Below are 20,193 nucleotides of genomic sequence, written 5' to 3'. Positions count from 1 at the left end.
CGTGAAGACAAAGGCATCATAGGGACTTCTGAAGAGAGCCCCTCTTCCCATACAGTTGGGAGGCCCTGTCCACATCTCAGAGCTGACATGGATTCACTACCAGCTTATGCTCTGTCTGCAAGAAAAATGGGTCAGAAACACAATCAGCCCTCCACAGCCACAGGTTCAACCAACAGCAAACAAACAAACAAACAAACAAACAAAACAAAAGCCCAAGGGCATACTGTGTGTGTGCTCATCGCCTACAGATGTTGTTTTCTTGTGGCTACCTCTACGCAGCAGCACAACAATGACTGCGGTGACATTTACTTGGGGTTAGGTACTCTAAGTAACCTGATGATGACTTTAAACACACAGGACCGTGCTCCGGCTATAGAAGGAATGTGACCATCCATACCTGAAATTTCACTGGGTCCTGGCCCTAATCCTCTGTGATAACAATGGGTGAGAGAGAAGATAAATTGTGAGATTGATGGGGGGGTGAAGGGGACGGAGGGAGAGAACATGAGGAGATGGAATGATTGAGTTGGGGAAGTACACAGAGGGAGAGCAAGGAAAGAGATATCTTGATAAAAGGAGTTATTATAGGGCTAAGGAGAAACCTGGTGCTAGGGGAACTCCCAGGAATCCCTAGGATGACCCCAACTAAGACGTCTAGCAATAGTGGAGAGGGTGCCTGAACTGACCTTCTCCTGTAATCAGATTGATGACTATCCTAACTGTCATCACAGAACCTTCTTCCAGTAACTGATGGAAGCAGATACAGAGATCCACAGTTAAGCCTTGAGCTGAGCTCTCAGAGTCCAGTCAAAGAGAGGGAGGAGGGATTACATGAGCAAAGGGGTCAAGACCATGATGGGGAAACCCACAGAGATACCTGACCTGAGCTAGTGGGAGCTCGCTGACTCTGGACTGCTACCTGGGGAACCCAAATAGGACCAAACTAGGTCCTCTGAATGTGAGTGACAGTTCTGTGGCTTGGGGAGTCTGTGGAATCACTGTCACTGGGACCAGGATTTATCCCCAGTGCTTTTTGAAACCCATTCTCTATGGAGGGATACTTTGCTCAGCCTCAATACAAGGGGGGGAGGCTTAGTTCTGTCTCAACTTGATATGTCTTACCCTTTCTGAGGAGTGGATGAGGGGGTTGTGTGGGAAGAAGATGGGGGAGGGGAGCAGGAGGAAGGAAGGGAGGGGAAATTGTGGTTGGTATGTAAAATGAAAAAAACCTTTTAAATAAAAAATTAAAAACAAAACAAAATGAATGGGTGCCTGCTCTGCTGGTCCGTTTCTCACCCGAAGCTCTTGGGTCCCATAGCCTTCGGTCAGAGTGATCTGAAAGACCTCCATGCCGCACATGTAAGCAGCGAGCCGAGACAGGCTCTGCTTGCCACTGCCCCCAACTCCAACCAAGAGGGCATGGCCTTGAGGGGTCCGAAGAATGCGACTGATGCGGCACCTGGAGAAAGAACCAGCCCCATCGAGTCATGAAACCAAACATCCTGGATGGTAGCAGTGTAGAGATGGAACACCAGCTTTAGTGGAATGATTGTGTCCCTGTCTGCATGGTTCCCCAGCAGAGAGCATCAGGCCTGGAATACCTGCCTAGGAAGTTACCCAGGGAGGACTCATTTGGACTCATACTGCATTATGCTGCTTGAAAGGATGTTCGGGGCCTACGTGTAAACTTCAATTTTTATATTTTTGATTAACAAGAAAAATCCCAAATCTCTGTCAGTTCCCTGGGACAAAGACCTTCAGGGAGATTTGCACGAAAGCTTTGCTCTAAAACCACTTCATAAAAAAACAAAACAAAACAAACCACCAAGAAAGGATTGGCCTGGATCAACAGACATCTCCATGTGCTTCGTTCACGGAGACTGAAGATCCATTCCCCTAAAATATATCTGTTTACTTTTATTTTATGTGAACGCTTTGCCTGCGTCTGTGTACACACACCAACATGTCCTGGGTGTCTAAGGAGGTCACAAGATGCATTGGATCCACCTGGAACTAGAATTACAAATGGTTGTGAGTCATTCTGTCAGTGTTAGGGACTGAACCTGGTCCTTGACTACTGAGCGGTTTCTCGGGCCCCATCACTTGCTTCTTGCTTTGACTCTTGCTGCCCTTTCACCTCAGGCAGCCACATGGAGGCCACATCAGCCATGGGTATCTGAAAGTTAAGTTTCTTCCAAGACCAGTTAACCCCTCACCCTACTTTAGTCTAGAGATTCTGAATGTTTATACTAATGATATCATTCCTTCATTTTCCAGGTAGGAATATATTGGTTTTAACTTGAAAAAAAATGACTTACATGTGTTATACAGATTTAAAAAAAAAACACCACAAAATAGAAAGTACGTAGATGGCCAGCTACAGAAGCTGGACGTTATTATCCTTGCTTTTCTGAAACAAATAAAGTCCAGCCCTGGATGACCCACATCACTCTTGGTTTTGGAAAACTGAAGTTGGAGTCTCGCAGGAGTGACGTGTAATACCACTTCAAGTCTCTAGTAACTGAGAAGACAGGTTGCTGTTACAAGCCTGTGACTCCATTAGATGTTATGTCATGGGACCACACTAACAAGATCACCTTGGGAAAGATACAGCAGGTGAGTTAGGCTTTGGTTGCATCTTAAGGCATGTTTCCAGGCTTTTGCCCAACAGGACTCACTAAGTGACAATGTCCCTTTCTTCAAAGCTCAAGGACTCTTCAGTTATCCCTACCACTGAGTCATTCACCTTTACTCTTAGAATCCCAAATCATAAACACTTTATGATTTGAGCCAGGAGAATCCCACACTAAAGATAAGATAGTCTTCCCATGTGGAAAAGGGATTCCCTCCATGTTGGGGAGGATCAGTTTTACCTGGTCACATGTGCTGACAGCATTTTATGACATCACAGGGGACAGTGTGGCCAGTAATTTGCTGTACTCAGCATGCTTGCAGCAGTGATTGCAGGTCGCCCTTAGCATTTCCCTTTAGCCCCAAGGCTAAACATTCTAGAATAACTCTTAAATTTCCTATAGTTTCTCCATTCAGATTCACTTCTTTCATGAGTAATTTTTCTTGTTCTTATTGATTCACTTTTATGACATACTTTTAAAGTTTTTAACTCTTATCCATTGTCATTTAATAGAAAGGCCTGGGAGAATGAGGGTGATTTGGGCAAGGGGAATTGTATTGTCTGTAAAGATGACTTCCCACTTGGTGGTAACAGAAACAATTTAGATGAGCAGTTTGAGATCCCGGTACAGGCCATCCAGCAGAGTGTCCTCAAGGTTCCTAGTCTTCATTATAAGAAAAGAAACCCTACTGGAAGGGCCTGGAAATGAACAGATTTTCTTTTAAGCAATGGAATTTAAAAATCCATTACCTCAAGAAATTTTAATGGATATATATCATATCCACCAAAGGATAAATAGAATGTTCCTTCTATATAAATACTATCTTAGTTGTGACTGATAAAAACAAGTATCAGATCACACAAATTGTTGGAACAAGGCCTTGAAAAGATGAACAGACCTTATGGAGTCGATTTGTAGGCTCCCAGTAATGTCCCTGTATCCTTTGTTGCAGTTTGTTTGAAATGATCATTATGTTTCCAGTTGTTACTGTGTGCACAGTGTAGATTTCTGTGGAGTGCTGTTTACTACACAATGTGTGTGGAATCCCACCACAGTGTCATCTAATAATCAATGACTAAAAAGGTTTTCAAAGAGGGAAAAGTTCTGAGTACATGAGGCCTATTTATGACTCTCCGGCCTCGTATTTTGCTTGCCCTGTTTTTAATCTAAGTTACATATGCTACAGCCACTTTGATCTTTTACTCTGTTACTTGAACATTCATGGTTCAGGCAATGTGCTTCTAGAATGTGCTTCTCTTAAATCTTTCTATTATCAGTTAAGCTAGTCATATAGATCTCATCTTAAAAAAAATGTCACCTCTTCCCTTAGACACCCAGTTTCTCTTTAGAAATCCAGTACAGGTTGAGCTTCCTTTACCCCCAAATCTTAACTGCTCTAAAGCCTAAAGCATTTTATGGATCTAGGAGACAGAGAGTACAGTCAAATCCCAGCTACATTAAAAACGGACCTGACTTCCTGGAAGTGATGTGTGGAAAGTTTAATAGATAGGAAAAGTAAAGCAATGGTGAGATTAGGTTGGGGTCTTCTCCCCAAGATGTCTCATTCCAGGAAAGAAAACACCAGACTCTGTGTGTTTTGGATGAGGGTTTGGTTTCTCAACCTCTGTCTTCTTCCTCCACCTACCCGTTGTCCTTCTTGGCACAACGCATTACGCCTGGGGCATTTTTCTTGCTCATCTGTTCATGTTCTGGTAGATGTTCACTTGGAGAATTCACATACTCACTGGAGAAGGCACTGGGTGTAGCTGCCCACACCGGGCTTTATGCCAAGGCAAGCAACTTCCGTTAATTTCCTTCTAAGAAGATGTGCTCACCTTTTCTTTTCACTAGCTGCTCTAAGACACTAAAGGAATCGTCTATGCTGCTTCCTGGAATGCAGTGGGCACTCAACACAGCCCACTTAACCCACGAAGGTCGGCATAAGTCCTACCCACAAATCCCACAAGTCACTTCTGTTTCTCTTTCTTCCCATCCTTCTCTGACAGGGCTGCAGTGAAATACAACATTTGTATGGATCTGCAGCTGTTTAGAAACCAGTTTCCTCTGTATATGCAGCTAGGACTGTGACATAATGGACAGTGACGTGCATTTTACTGCCGTAAGAACTGTGACTGCATAGCCGCTGTGACCCATGCACTTACACATGTTGCATGGCATCTTCAAACAGCACCAGGTGCATGGCAGAGTGGAGTTCATTGTAGGTGTCTACCGTTTCTCTAAGAACTGCCTTCAGGTCTTCCCAGTCCTTCACTGGCATGTAACAAGGGTGCTCCGTGCCAGTCGCAAAGTGGCAATAAATAAGGGGCTGCTGCAGCAGCATGTGCTCGTCAGCACCCTGCAGGAGAACACAGACAAACTGTGGGACGAGAGCCACCGAGGAGTCACCCGGGCAGGAGCCTATTCAAGAGACCAGCTCGTGCCAGCAGGTCTGTGCACAAGCAGACCAGACAATATGCCTTAACCGGATATAGCACATTGTGATCTCAGCTATTGTAGGATAAGGGAGTGTGATTGCTCACCTGCAGCCCAGAGGCGCTAAGTCTGGTCTCACACCAGCCAGAGGCCTTTGAACAGTGCCCGCTCACCTCCAGCACTTACTTTAAAGTACTTATGGGCAGCTTCCAGCATTTTCCTGTGAAACAAGTCACAATCGTTTGTGTCTATCAGTTTGTCTCCATAAACACGGGATGATTCATGAAGCCACAGGTGCAGTAAATCTTCTGGGCATTTTAAACATTCAGGAGAAGCAAACAAAATCCCCTATATGAGAGGAATTAGAAACACATCTTTGGCCGGGCGGTGGTGGCGCACGCCTTTAATCCCAGCACTCGGGAGGCAGAGGCAGGCGGATCTCTGTGAGTTCGAGACCAGCCTGGTCTACAAGAGCTAGTTCCAGGACAGGCTCCAAAACCACAGAGAAACCCTGTCTCGAAAAACCAAAAAAAAAAAAAAAAAAAAAAAAAAAAAAAAAAAAAAAAAAAAAAGAAACACATCTTTAATTCAGAAGACAGTGTCACTCTCACATTTAGGATTTATTTAACTCTACACTATACACGTGTGCAAATAAAGCTCATTTCACCTTCTGATAAGTGATATTATAGAAATTCAAGTATAATACCCATTTAAAAAAAGTGTGTATGAATGTTTTAAGTGCATGTATGTCTGTGCTTCACATGAGTGTCTGGTGCCCTTGAGCGTCAGAAGATGACATAAGATTCCCTGGGTCTAGAGTTACAGATGGTTATGAACCATGGTGTGGGTGCTGTGGATTGAACCTGTGTCCTCTAGAAGAACTCAGCTCTCAACTTCTGAGCCATCTCTTTCTCCCTCATCATACACATTTCTTAAAAAAGATTTATTTATTATTATTTTATATGCATGAGTGTTTTGCCTGCACGGATGCATACAACATATGAGCAATACCCCAGAGGCCAGAGGACAAAGATAGATCCTTTAGAAGCGAGGTTAGAGACAGCGGTGAGCCATCAAGCTAGTGCTGGGAACTGAACCTGGGACCTCTGCAAGACCCGCAAGCGCTCTTATCTGCCCAGTTATCTCTCCAGCTCCCTCATCACATGCAGTTTAAGGAATGGAATTAAAATGGTTTCAGGAGTCAGCAGGAGCTAAAGCTCACACCTCTGCCTATATCTCAGCTTCCAGTAGATTTAACAAAACGAGAGCCCAGACAGAACGAAAGTAACAGGGTACAGACTTTCCTTGTTTTAATCCTTTGATATCCGCTAATCAAAACCCTTTCACTTCACAAATGAAAAAACAAATCAAATGTAGAAAAGATCAAATGTAGATTGTCCTCTCTTGGAAGGCAGACTTAGGACGAGCATGGTTCAGTTTTTCTGCTAAGAGACTTTACAAAGCAGAGCCTCTCTGGCAGGTGCTAGAAACGCGGATGTGAAAGCGAACGGTCCATGCTATTCCCAAGCTGTTGTCTGATGGTGTGGTCAGGTTCTGAGGTCCTGAAGAGAGCTGTGAGTGGAAGTCCTGTGAGGTTTCCTCATTTGCCCTCTGCACAAAGGAACTGTGAGTCTGAGACAACTCCCCAGGTACTTCACTGTCCATAGAGGACCACATCACATCTGAATTAGCAACTCAAGATCTCCAGTCCCTCTTTAGGATTCCCTTTATATAATCAGTAGTGAACACTGCCCTTTTACCACACATTACAGCTTGAATCTCAAACGCCTCCTTACTCTACTTCAGATCACCCTGGTTTCTGTATCTGTCCTGAACATACTATGCAATCAAGGTAATTTTCAGTATCAAGCCAAATGATTTATAATTTAAAATTTCATACTTTGATAAGTGTTTAAAATGATACGTTGATGTTCTATGCAAAAAACATGACCAATTCCTCTTATTTGGCATAATAAAGCCTTTATTTACAAAGTTCAAATTCTACCTTTACTGCTATTGCTTACTCACTATCTACCACAAGCTGCGTGTCTCCCTAAATTTATGTATTGAAACTAAATTGTGGGACCAATGAGACAGATCGGTGGTGACCTGAGTTCAGCCCTCAGATCTCATGTAAAGGTTGAAGGAGAGAACCAACTCCATAGAGTTGTCATCTGACCTCCACAAGCATGTGTAGAATGTACCCTTTTCCCACACTTCACACACACACATACACACAATGAAAAAAATACTTAATTGCCAATGTGATAATATGAAGAGATGGGGCCCCTGGCACCTATTAAATCATAATGGAGAGGTGACCTCATACAAGCAGTGCTAGGTATTTTCCCTTTTATCCTGTCTGCTGTGGACAGACACAGTGTTCAAGGCACTGTCCTCACCAGACACAGAGCTTGCCGGTACCGTGACTTAGCACCACTGAACTAGGAACAATACATTCTCATTGTCTATGAATCACCAAGTCTCAGGAACCTTGCTGTATCAGCACAGATGTTGTGCAACCTGAAGGGAACCACCCCATTGATAAGAAGGGCATAAAGTTTGGCATGTTCCTTCACAGTCAGGTTTATGAATAAAGAAGAAAAACACACACAAAATAACAAAGTGTAGCTGAAACTGAAATGGTTCTATAAATGAATGCCACAAGTTATCCTGATATTCAAGAAGCTAGCTTGCCAGTTGAGGTACCTGGAAGATGTTTGATAGGTCTCTCAGATTAAAAATGTAGTGGAATTTAATAGCTGTGGGTACAAAACTCTCTGCCATCATCCGATGGAATGCTATAGTTGCCTGGATCAGAGAGGGGCTGGCCCTGAGAACCGATGGGCAGAATGCTTGCTGCTGGAGATGGAAGTGGAAGATCTGACCATAGATGGTCGTCAGGGCATCCGCAGATGGAAAGTTGAATGCAAGCACAGTGAAATGCCTCTGAAAAGCAATCAGCACATAACAGAGATATCAACCAAACCAGAAAGTGCAGTTTTCCCCATTTTATTAATTTTAATAAAGCCTGTCTTTTTATAACAGGACAGATCATCATCACATCTGCCTTATGTGAGTACTTTCCCATTTCCCAGACTTACCCGTCTTTGGTACATGCATTTTAATTATATATGTCTATGTCTTAGGTGCCTGAAGGAAAATAGGATTAAACTATCTTTGACTGCTAATCTTTGTAAGCAAAGGGTTAAGGGAGAAAGTACCTTTGTGTCTTTAAGCCAAATTTTTGTCAAGAGAGTTCATCTGCTATTAGACAATTCTTTGTGAAGAATCATGCTCCTGTGGCTACAGTCTCCTAATTAAAGGACAGAAGAATCACCTGGGTTGGGAATGCCCTTTTTAATTGGTCTAGAGTGCTTTTTAAACAAGTTTTAGCTATATTAAAAATTTAAATTTTTTTATTAAATATGTCAAATTTAAGAATTTATTGGAAATGTCAAACTTTTCTTAACACCTTATAGTGAATTAAAGAAGTTACAAACATTAACAAGTCAATGCCATAATTCTGGAGTGGAAATTAACAACAAATACACAATTTGTCAAATTACATTTTTTAAAAATCCATTCTAATCAAAAGACAAAAGGTTTCTCTGATGTTTGAGAGACCAACAGCATTGCTGTTTTTAAGTAATTGTCTCAGTCTCTGAGCAACAGCAAGAACCCAGAGGCTTCCATTTTATATTTAAAGAGGGGCTTTAATTACTTTTTGTCATGGATCTTTTTTCCCCGAGGGGAAAATTGAGGTCTCAGGTTTTAGGTTTTATATTTTAATAGTAGATTGAATATTATATTGGCAAAATGAGTTCTGTGTCCCAAAGAGTAAAACAGTCAAATGTTTAGTCTGTGTTTTTGGTCTGGCTTTAAGGTAAACAGGACTCACTAGGTTTGGAAGTTTTTGTAGTAAGTTATTAAGAGGCTGGAAATCATCAGCTGTCATTATGATCTTTACCCCCTTTTTAGACTGTATAGTAAGTTGTAGTGAGTCAGGAACATTGGCTTAGGGGCCCTCTTTTTTGGCCCATAGCATTATAGTATGAGGAAGTCAGGATTATGAGTTTAGGAACCTTTTTTCTTCTCCTATGGAATCATCAGTGGCTGTGATGTCATCAGGGCTAGTACTCCTGTGCTGTATGTGTAGTTATTTTATTTATTTTATTTTTTGTGAAAAAAGTGAAAACACATCCATTGTTGGGGTTTCTGTCCTGCCTAGTTCCCACAATCATTAAGTCCCAAAGAAATCACACAGAGGTCTACATTAACTATAAACTGATTGGCCCATTATCTCAGGCTTCTTATTAACTCTTATAACTTATATTAACCCATTATTCTTGTCTATGTTAGCCACATTGCTCGGTACCTTTTTCAGCGAGGCAGTCACATCTTGCTTCTTCTGTGCCGGGCTCATAACTGCATAAAAAGCTTCCTTCTTCCCAGAATTCTCTAGTTCTCATTGACCCACCTCTACTTCCTGCCTGGTTGTCCCACCTATACTTCCTGCCTGGCTACTGACCAGTTATTTAAAATATAATTTTTAAATATAATTGACAGAATACAATTGTCCCACACCACATATCTTTGATCCCAAATTAATTAAGATTGTTCATGGACATCTATATTTAAGAAGCTTGGTGTAAAAAGTATATTGCTTAAGGCATTATGTGATGTTTGAGGATATAATTGTTTTGCTTTTATATTTTGAAGTTGTGTTTTTAAGGAGCCATGGGCACACTCCACAATTCCTTTTTACCATTAACAACATATGTAGCTCTTTTATTAGAAGACCCATTTGTGTAAAAATTAACATAGCATTTTAAAGGGATTTTCTTTTACAACTTTAAGAAAAATAAAGGAATATAGCTGTGTGAATTGCAACAATGGATCAGCTGGGAAAAGATTATCAACTGGGCCTTTAAGTTGAGCAAATGCAATTGTCCAAGAATTACTATTTTGAAATAACCAATTAATTTGTGACTTAGTATAAGGAACATTGATTATAGCTGTCTTTTTTTGCCAAAATAATTTTTAAATTTTATTCATTTTTGTGTTAAATAAGCTATTGCTTTAAAATAAGGTATTAATATCTTAATTGGCAAAATGGGAAGGCGTAGCCATAAAAGTGGACCATTTTGCCATAATACTGTTGTAGGAATGTTATAGGTAATATATATGCTTGCCAAGGCTGATTATTTACAATTACAATAAAATGTATTTGTTGTTTTTGTATAGCATACTCTACCTTGGTGAGTACCTGTATGGCAGTTCCTGTAAGTTATCTACTGGAATTTGGATCACTGCTTCCTTTAAGAAGTTTATGTAGTGGCTCAAGGTCTTTTTTTTAAGGACATTTTAAATACAGTTTTCACCATTGTATGTCTTATTAAAAGTTTGTAAGCTACTTTTATTTAAAAATATTTATTTATTATGTATACAACATTCTGCCTTGATGTATGCCCACACCCCAGAGGAGGGCACCAGATCTCAGTACAGATGGTTGTGAGCCACCATGTGGTTGCTGGGAATTGAACTCAGGACCTCTGGAAGAGCAGCCAGTGCTCTTAACCTCTGAGCCATCTCTCCAGCCCGTAAGTTACTTTTTTGATCCAAGTTGCAAGTTTACCTAGCTGACAGGCTTAACTTGTACTCATTTACAGTTTACAGACACCTGTCTGGGCCTGAAGCTGCAGTTTCTTGAAGCAGCTTTTTGTGGCTTGGCTGTCTGATAAGGCTCGGCTCCTAGCTGTCTCTGGGACCTGTGGTGGGCACAAACCATGTTCCCTCTGCTGTTTGGCCATGTCCCGCCAGGGACTTGGACTCAGGAGGTTCTGGTTTAGCAGTCCCACCATAGACCAGCATGAGAGGTGACTGACAAATTTAGCTCAGGTTCTCTGTATCCACCATTGCAGTGACTCTGAGACTATTCTGTCCATAAGCTCAGGAGGGTAGAGCTATGCTGATTTTTACTAACCTTGCTTTTTTATTCTAAATTTTGTAATCACAAAATTAGAATTCCTGAATCCTCTCCTCTGTTAAAAGTCATAGAATTATCCATATAGGCTCCTTGATTCGCGGGTCAATTCGCCTCTAGGCATTTCCATTGACCAACTCCCGGCGCTGACTGTGGGAGGCGCAGCCCTTTAAACTCTCCTGTCTTCTGCCTCTTCTGGCTCCGCCGCACAGCGCGGGTCAGACTCAGCCTGCTTCAGCACGTGTGCGTGGACTGCCACAATCTCAGCGGTAACTCTGGCTGTTGCTAGGCCAACCGCCGCATTCCCTCCATCTTTCCCACCGGTGCAGCAGCAACAAAGGCAGCATCTACATGACCGAAGCACCGCTGCCTGCATGGGTGAAGGCGAAGCCTCACTTTGGCCTCTCTGAGTCCCGCAGCCGGAAGGCAGTGGTGCAAACGCCCAGTGTGGGGGCAGGAATGTAATATTTATAAACTTTATATATCTTTGTCTTTGTTTCACTTTAGCTCCTCTAGTTATTAAAATACATCCAAGCAAGTGTATTGATAATTGATTATTATTTCTGTCTCATATTTATAAATGTTTACAGTTTTACTCCTGAATTTTTTTTGCTCCACTTTTCTCTTTTTTATTATTTAATATTTATTTTTGCGCGCTCATTATTCACCTCTCCACTGTGGTGTGATTTTTTTTTTTTGTGGGTTCCTCACATACTCCCTTGTACTCCTGGTCACACTTTTGTGTGTTTTGGGGTTTACTGGTGTGCCCCACATTGGGCACCATATGTTGGCGATCAGTCTTGAAAAAAATACCTCTTGCCAGTAGGCATGAGGATTTAGAAAAATTAGTAAAGATACATGAAAAATAATAAAACAGAAACCATTGGACAGTACTAGGAGGGCATTGCAGGGAATACTGAAATCAGCCGCATCTGATTTCCATATGCTTTTGTGCCTCAGTACAAAAGGGGGAAGAAGGCAACAAAAGGCTTCTTTAACATGATACAAAGGACAATTTAAACAGCTAATTGCTTTAACACTTTAAGACATCAAGTTATTAACATTTTGTTGTTTAGACAGTAAAGTCACTCTAGACCAAATATCCCAAAGACAGCCATTCCCCAATTAACCTCATGTTACAAAAACAAACAAACAAACAAAAGCAACAACAAAAATATGCTTACATATCCTGACCATCTGTCCTGATAAAATAAATTTACCTATATGAGCCATCTTAGTGTAAAAACCAAGTAAGCACATCCTGATTCAGGATGTGCGGCTCTACCTGCTGCCAACAACTCTCTAACCATCAGACAGCGTAAAAACAGTCTCACATTTTTGGGCCTCCACATACTATGAAACATTCTGGAAAAGAACGAATTATTGACACAATAAAGTGATCAGTGTTTAAGAATTAAATATCCACCAGGCAGTAGTGGTACACACTTTTAATCCCAGCACTCGGGAGGCAGAGACAGGCAGATCTTTATGAATTTGAGGTCTACAGAGCAAGTTCGAGGATAGGCTCCAAAGTTACAGAAAAACCCTGTCTCAAAAAACAACAAACAAAAATCACCACCACTGCATCAAAAGGAATTAAATATCCACAATATGGAAAGAGTGCTTAAAATTTAACAAAAAACATTTGATCCAAAAATGACCAAAAAGATTTTAATAACATCTCCCCCAAAGAAGATTTACAAGGGGATAAAAACACATGAAAAGATGCTTCAATATTTGATCACCTGAGAAATGCAAAACACAGCTATCCTGACACCGCCCTGCTCACATGAGCATGACCACTATAAAGCAGGAATCCTGACTGACAAAGGTGTAGAGAGCCCAGAACTTCCTGCACTGCTGGTGGGGGTGGAGGGTGACATGACCACTGTAGAAACAGAATGGCAGATCCCCAAAAAGCTATAAACAAATTACTGTCTGATTCTGTGTTCTACTTCTGGGTAGACAGCCAAAGTAACTGAAAGCAGAGTTTTCGGGAAATATTTGTGTGCCTATGTTCAGAGCAGCTTTATTCTCCCTAGAGGGGGAAAACATGAAAGTGACCCGGTGTTCACGGTGAGTGAACAGATACGCAAAATGCAGCATGGAAGACAGAAGAGCGCATCCCCAGGCTTCAGAAGGAAATGCTGCAGTATGTGTGATCTGTGTGATCTGTGTGATGTGTGTGATCTGTAGCACAGCATGCTAAGTGAAGCACACCAGTCCTCAGACAGTGTTGGTCTCACTAAATGAAGTACTTAGAGAAGGCAGGGTCAGAGAAACAGAAAGTCCGATGGGGACTGTCAGGGCACAGAGCAGAGAGGAAGGGGTATCATTGCTTAATGGACAGAGCTGCAGTTTCACATAAGAGTCTCACAGAGACAGATGGTGGTGATGTGGCAGAAAAAAGCATTTAGTCCACTCACTGTCCACTTAGAGTGATTGGTTAAGTTGATAAATTTTATGCAACATGTATTTTAGTATAATAATAAAACTGAAAAAAATGATTTTCCAAAGATGCCTGCGGGGGATGTAGAAGGTTCTTCAGGCAGAGAAACTATTCGGTGTGATATTTTGATGGTGTACACATGCCATGAAACATTTGTCAAGCTTACAGAACAGGGAGGACAAAGAAGGAACCCCAGTGCAAACTCTGAGTGCTCCTTAATGACTACGTGCCAGCATCTCCTCGTCAAATATAACTAATGCAGAGGTTAAACAGAGTTCAAATGAAGCAGGTGGTGGTGGATGCGGGCCTAGAAAGAAATGCTGTCAACTCATTGCAATAAATACAAAACTTAACTAAAAATACTGGATTGATTAGGAAAAACATATCTGTTTAATTAATTGTCCAGTGGGAGTCTTTATAAGTACCAAGAAACAAGATGCTGTGTCTTGTTGAGGGAGGGTCTCACTAAGGAGTTCAGCCTACCTTGAAAGTCACTGTGTGGCCGAGGTTCACCTTGAACTCACAACACAGCTGCCTCAGCCTCCCTAGTGCTGGTATTTCAAGAGTGGGCCAACATGCCCAGCCTGGTCTACATCCTGAATATGATATCTGGGGACATCTAGGGAGAGCAGAATGAAACCCACCTGCAGCCTTGGGTTGACTGTGAAGCTGCCCACCATAGGATTCATGCAGGCCACGTACTGGCAGCCATGAATTTCCTTAAGCATCATCTTCTGTCGATCATACCTAAGGGACAGAAAACAGAACCTCAAATCTAAACACAAGATGACAAAACAGTGATCCTCAAGCTTGTGAAGGATTTCATCACAGACACCTTATCTTTATGATCGTTCTGCAAGCTTGACCTTCTTGGTCTTATCTAGGACATCAAAATCTTAGCTCAGAAAACAGAAGATGACAGAACTGTTGGATGCCGAAGCCAAGATCAGAAGCTGAATCAATATAAACTATTACTGCCCATTGGCTTCCACGGGGCTCTAACATGAGTGCAAACTATGCTGTCCTCACAGCGAGGGTCGGTGGGTAAGCTGGGACTCCCTCACCAAATCGTCGAGTCACGGATAGCAAACTAGAGAGCCTGGATCGAACATTCACATCCTACAGGGTAAAGCCAAGCTTTCCTTCAATAACTTATGACTTAATTTCCACACAGTTGCTACGTTGCTTGACTCCTTTTCAATCCAGTCTTACAGAGATAAAAAGGGAAACTGCTCTGTTTAATGTGATTAAGACATATATAAAGGGAGGGCTGGAAAGATGGCTCAGCGAGCAGGGTGCTGGCCACGCACGTGCGCAAGCGCGTGCACGCACGCGCGCACACACACACACACACCTGAGATCAGATCACCAGCATCCTGGCAGCATGCACCTGCACTCCCAGCAGTTTGGACAGGCAAATCCCTGGGCCCAGTCAGTCTAGCGTCAGGGAGGTTCAGGTCCAATGAAATACCCTGTCTCAAACACTGAGATATAAAGAGACCTGGTATCTGGTGTAGACCTCTGACTTCCTCACATGGCACATATATACAAATATGTATGCCCACATAATTACACACACACACATAAAAATCAAGATTACAAATCAAAGATAAAGAAAATCCCAGATTGCCTGATCTGGGATAATTCTGTCCTCAAATGGCCCTGCACTGTAATAACGAGCTCTTGGCGGATGGTAGAATGTGGGCTTTGCTTACCAGTGCCCATAGTCAATGTGCTGCCGAAGCAGTGCATGTGGCTGGACAGTGCCATACGAGTCCACTTCAGGCATGTTCAGGTCATCAATGAAATAAACGAGTTTTTTATTCCCTCTTGGACCATAGTTGCGGCCAGCTTTTTTCTCTAGAGGTTTTTCAAGAATTCCTAAAAATATATATATAATTTTGTCACAAATGTCCTGCAGAGTGTAACATTTCTACCCTTACTTATTCTTTTCCAAATCAAGTCAGCCAGGAAAGCCTCCCAGGAATCCTCTCTGACCCCATCTGCCCAACCACAGTCTACAAATGGTGTCACTTCCTTACATTCCTGCTCCCACCTCCTTTTCCTTCACTCTGGCCTCCAGCCAGGGCCACATTAGTTGGTATGTGGTCCAGTGGAGCCAGTCTTCTTCCCAAGATGCAGCTAGCATCCGGTCAGTTTCTTGCTCACTCTCAATGGTCCACCATCGCTCCTATGTGGGATGCAATGTCCTCGGTTTGTACAGCCCGGTCTCCACAGCTATGGTGCTCAGCTACTCTGTTTCCCATGAGTGTGCCCGAACTGGACAGCTTATCTCGCTGTGTGCAGCAGCTCTGACTCCAGCCTCCTGCTCTTCTCTTCAGCCACCATCCCCCAGTCACCTTCCAGACTCAGTCCATTGCCTCCCACAGCGTTCTCTGCTGAAGCTGGGCCTTCCATCCTAAATCTTCTCTGCCTGGACATCACCAATGTCATGCATTGAAATTCTCCCTTCTGGATACTGACACCTGTACCTCTTCCTCGTCCTGATTTGATCAGCATCCGCTAAGCAACCTTATTCCCATCGCCCCTCGGGAACCAGATGTAGTTTATCATGTAATTTGTTGAACTGATGAGCAGTACCCAGTTTCCCATGCTTAACTCATAAGGAAATCTTTATGCTGCACTTCTGAACAGGATCCATTCCTCATACAAGTAGAGAAATCATACATATTTGCTAAAGAGACAAAACAGAATCAGCTTTCTAATTATTTCAGTCATAAAACAAGACAAGTTGACTGAAGGAAGATGCTGAGTGTGCTAATGTTGGAGGGAAAGGAAGTTTATTACTTGACTCAGAAACACAGCCATGAAAATCACACACACATGCACACATACATCCCAGGAATCCACATTCAGAGCAACCCAACAGTTCCAATCAGCAATTGAGCCGTCCATGTCTTGCTGCTCCTCTCCTTGTGCTGGGCAGCAACAGAGTTGCTGATATCAACTGGTCATGCTGTTGGCCTCCACCTGACTCTGAGTGCAAAGCCTGTGCTTCTTCCCATACATTCACTCAGCAGTTCAGCCTTATTCACACACACACACACACAGACACACACACAGACACACACACACACGACTGAGTTGTCAAAGCCACTGACTGAGATGGCCTAGCATGTGAAGGTGCTTGCTTGCTGCCAAGCCTGATGAACTGAATCTGATTCCTGGGGTACTAGAAGGTAGAAAAAGAGAACCGATTCCAGAGAGTTGTTCTCTGTCTTCTACATGTGTACCACCTACCCACACTAAATAAATATAATGGGGAAAATTAAATAACTGGAAGTTGGCCATGTCATTTGATGTACTTTGAATGTCTCTGGACTCAAATCCTTACTTGAAAGAGTAACCGGAGGGTTCTTTTCTTTCTTTCTTTTTTCTTTTTTGATTTTTATTGAGCTCTACATTTTTCTCTGCTCAGAGGGTTCTTTTCTAACTCCCTTTTTATTATCCAGTTCCATGAATTAATTACAGGGAATTATATGGCTTAAAGGTGACATAATTAGCTTTGTGAATGTAAACTTTTGCTGGTTTACAAAGAAATAATTCCAACCCATCTGTCAAGCCTGCACTCAGGAGTCTGAAGCAGGAGTAAGCCTGGGATAGATGCAGATACTTTGTCTCAGACCATCTTAGAGCAACAGTCTCTTCAACAGCTGCGTAGGTCAAAGGGCCCATCTGTGTACCAGGGGCGGGGCACTCACTCTGCAGTGCTGCCGATGTCGTGTAGTAGTTGAAAGGTACACGGGACACCGTGTAGTCCTCAGAGAGACTTGCCAGGGTCTCACTCAAAAAGACCGTTTTCCCCACTCCTGCATTTCCAACTAGCATTAGTGGTTTGCCTTTCTCAAGTAGCAATTCAGTAAAATACCTAAGACGAGTTGTCTCCGATGTGTGTACCAGAACTGTCTAGGAGAGAAAAGCAGGAGAAGGGTTAGAGAGAGACAGAGGCATTACTGAGCTTCAAGGCTGAGCCAACACTCAATTTTGAATTAAGACCCAGGGAACTCTTTGTATAAGTTCATGTCCAGTAGTGCAGATGTCACAGCTTTCAGGGGGCAGTTGGGCAATGTTATCAATTGTTAGAGCAGAGACAACCAATAACATCATTCCAAGGGAAGGACACACCCCAGTCCCTTTCCCAGAGTTCCTCCTTCCCCCAGCTGTTGTAGGTATGGGAGAGAATAAAGCAGATATGGCCTGAAGTGTCTACTTTCTTCAGAAGCTGATGAGACTATTGGAGCTACACACAGAGGTGGAGCAGTATCTTGGCACAAATGGTACAGTCCAAGCAATAGTGTTCAGCACAATGAAATACAAGTTGGAGGCAGGTAGAGTGTGCCCAGATCCAAAGCATATGTGAACATTTTGATAAAGTTAAGTCTTTACGCTTGTGCTTTGAAATTTAGTGGTTTATTAGTATTTATTTATTCAGACACCATAATGTTCCACAGAAATTTGAAGTGGCCCTACCAGAACAAAAGAAAATGAGTGAAAATTAGGCCCAGAGTTGCTGGCCAAATGACTCATCAGGAAAGGCCTAAAGAAGGTGAGATGGTCCTTCAGGGTTCCTGTTTCATAAAAGAGTCTGCCAGACATTCTACAGGACACAAAAGAAAGTGACTGACAAACTACCAATATAGGTGGAACTGTCTTTGAAATTTTCTGCTTCATGAAAAAGTCTGTGGGCTGAAGATGGGTGCCCCAATGGTACAGAAGAACTTTGGGTGACTGTCCAGGCAGCGAGATGTCTCCATCAATTCTAGAGTTTTGGAAGTTTCTTACAATGCACTTCCTGTTAACTTAGGTAATATTATATACTTCTGGAGTCTTTGATGGAGTTGAAAAAATAAATAGTTATAATTATTGATTTTCTTAGTTATGATAAAAGATAAAGTAGATATAAATATTGTACCTATAAGTTTTGCTTAATACCTGTTTTGTTATATGTAATTTTACTATGTTAAGGTTAAAACCTTCCTTTTTATTTGAACAGAAAGGGGGAAATGGTGTGGGAAGTCCTTCTGTATATGTGTTGCTTTTATTGGTTAATGAATAAATCTGTTCTTGCCAGTGACTTAGCAGAATAGAACAAGGTGGGAATTCCAAGCAGATAGAGGAGGAAAGAAGGCAGAGTCAGAGAGACACCATGTAGCTGCTGAAGGAGACAGATGCCCAGAAACCTTACTGGTAAACTACAGGCCTCGTGGTAAAATACAAAATAATAGAAATGGGTTAATTTAAGATATAAGACCTAGTTAACAATACACTTAAGTATTGGTCAAACAATGTTGGAATTAATACAGTTACTGTGTGCTTATTTCTGCTCTGGGCAGCCGAGAAATGAACAAGCAGTCTCTGTCTACACTGTGCCAGTCTGGCAACCTGAATTCAATCTTCAGAAGTCACCAGAGGCTTGCGTTCATGTATGCACATGCACACACACATACACACACACAGAGTGATATTGAATAACAGAAACAGACTTGGGAAATACAGACTAGAATAAAATATTCAGACAAAAGGTAGATGCAGAGATTGAATTCTGCACAACAATTAAAAAATAGCTGCTATTTTGGTGCATTTCTTAGTGGCCAAATGTAAAAGTGGTAAACAAGACCACCAAACATACATAAAAGGCCTTACTTACAGAGTTGATTTTTGACTTTAAAAAACACACACATGTATAATGGATATAGTTCCTCCTTACGTGGCTAGTGCCAACTGACCAAAGTGAAGTATTCTGTGGATCACTCTGGGTCATGGTCTTGACATAACCATTTATTCTCCAACTTCCCTTTCACACGGTGACACCAGCACCTCCTGAAGGCCAGGCCGGGTTCTATGCCATTAATCGTGAGACTTCTAAACATCCAAGATGCTGTTTCCCTTCCAGCCTACATTTGTCATCACTGGATCTTTCTGTGGCTGTCAGCTCTTTCCTTCGCATAGGAACACCAGCAATGAACACTTACAGAGCTGGGTGGCCTCCACTATGTATGCTGCACAATCCAGGATGCACAACAAACCTGCGAGATATCCTTCTCAGAGAGCAGGAACCTAACACCGAGAGCTCTGGTGTAGAAGTGTGAATGCAATTGACCCTCATAATCTCAAAGGGAGTGGCTTTGTTGGAGTGGGCATGGCCTGGGAGGAAGTATGCCGCTGTGAGGGTGGCCTTTGAGGTCTCCTGTGCTCAGGATACTGTGCAGTCGACTTTCTGTTGCCCACAGGATGTTGGACTCTCACCTACTCTTCCAGCACCATGTCTGCCTGCACGATGCCATGTCCCACCGTGATGATGATGGACTGAACATCTGGACTGTAAGTGAGCCACCCCAATTAAATGTTTTCCTTTGTAAGAGTTGCCATGGTCATGGAGTCTACTCCCAGCAATAAAACCCCTAAGCCATCAGGTCACTTGGACAGTGTCACAGTCGGTGAGTGAGTGCAGGTGCTTGGACTGGAATCTATTCTGTGGAGCCTGAGTTCAGCACAAACTCCTAACACAGTCCTGCAGAACGTGAAGTCAGGAGCTGCACTGGCAGGCTGCTCTGTTTGTTTTGGTGTGGCTAAGTCTCTTGGTTTTAAAAGTTAATGTACTTTTCTTTTTTTCTTTTCTTTTCTTTTCCTTTCCTTTCCTCCTTCCCTCCCTCCTTCTCTCCCTCCCTCCC

General features: G+C 42.5%; 1 protein-coding gene across 2 annotated transcripts in view; it reads right to left on the bottom strand.

The window, feature by feature from the left end:
* Dnah11 (dynein axonemal heavy chain 11) overlaps positions 1–20,193 on the bottom strand; it is a 312,765-nt gene that overhangs the window by 137,202 nt on the left and 155,370 nt on the right. For both annotated transcript variants that reach the window (XM_057782825.1, XM_057782826.1), the window contains exons 46-52: positions 17,224–17,428; positions 15,217–15,382; positions 14,146–14,248; positions 7,776–8,015; positions 5,253–5,414; positions 4,796–4,989; positions 1,297–1,459 (exon numbers count right to left, since the gene is read on the bottom strand). In XM_057782825.1, the coding sequence (XP_057638808.1) occupies positions 1,297–1,459; positions 4,796–4,989; positions 5,253–5,414; positions 7,776–8,015; positions 14,146–14,248; positions 15,217–15,382; positions 17,224–17,428 (1,233 nt within the window). The remainder of the gene's footprint in view (positions 1–1,296; positions 1,460–4,795; positions 4,990–5,252; positions 5,415–7,775; positions 8,016–14,145; positions 14,249–15,216; positions 15,383–17,223; positions 17,429–20,193) is intronic.

Source organism: Chionomys nivalis, chromosome 10 (assembly GCF_950005125.1).
Source record: "Chionomys nivalis chromosome 10, mChiNiv1.1, whole genome shotgun sequence".
NCBI classification, from domain to species: domain Eukaryota; kingdom Metazoa; phylum Chordata; class Mammalia; order Rodentia; family Cricetidae; genus Chionomys; species Chionomys nivalis.
This window is presented reverse-complemented; position numbering and strand designations above follow the sequence as displayed.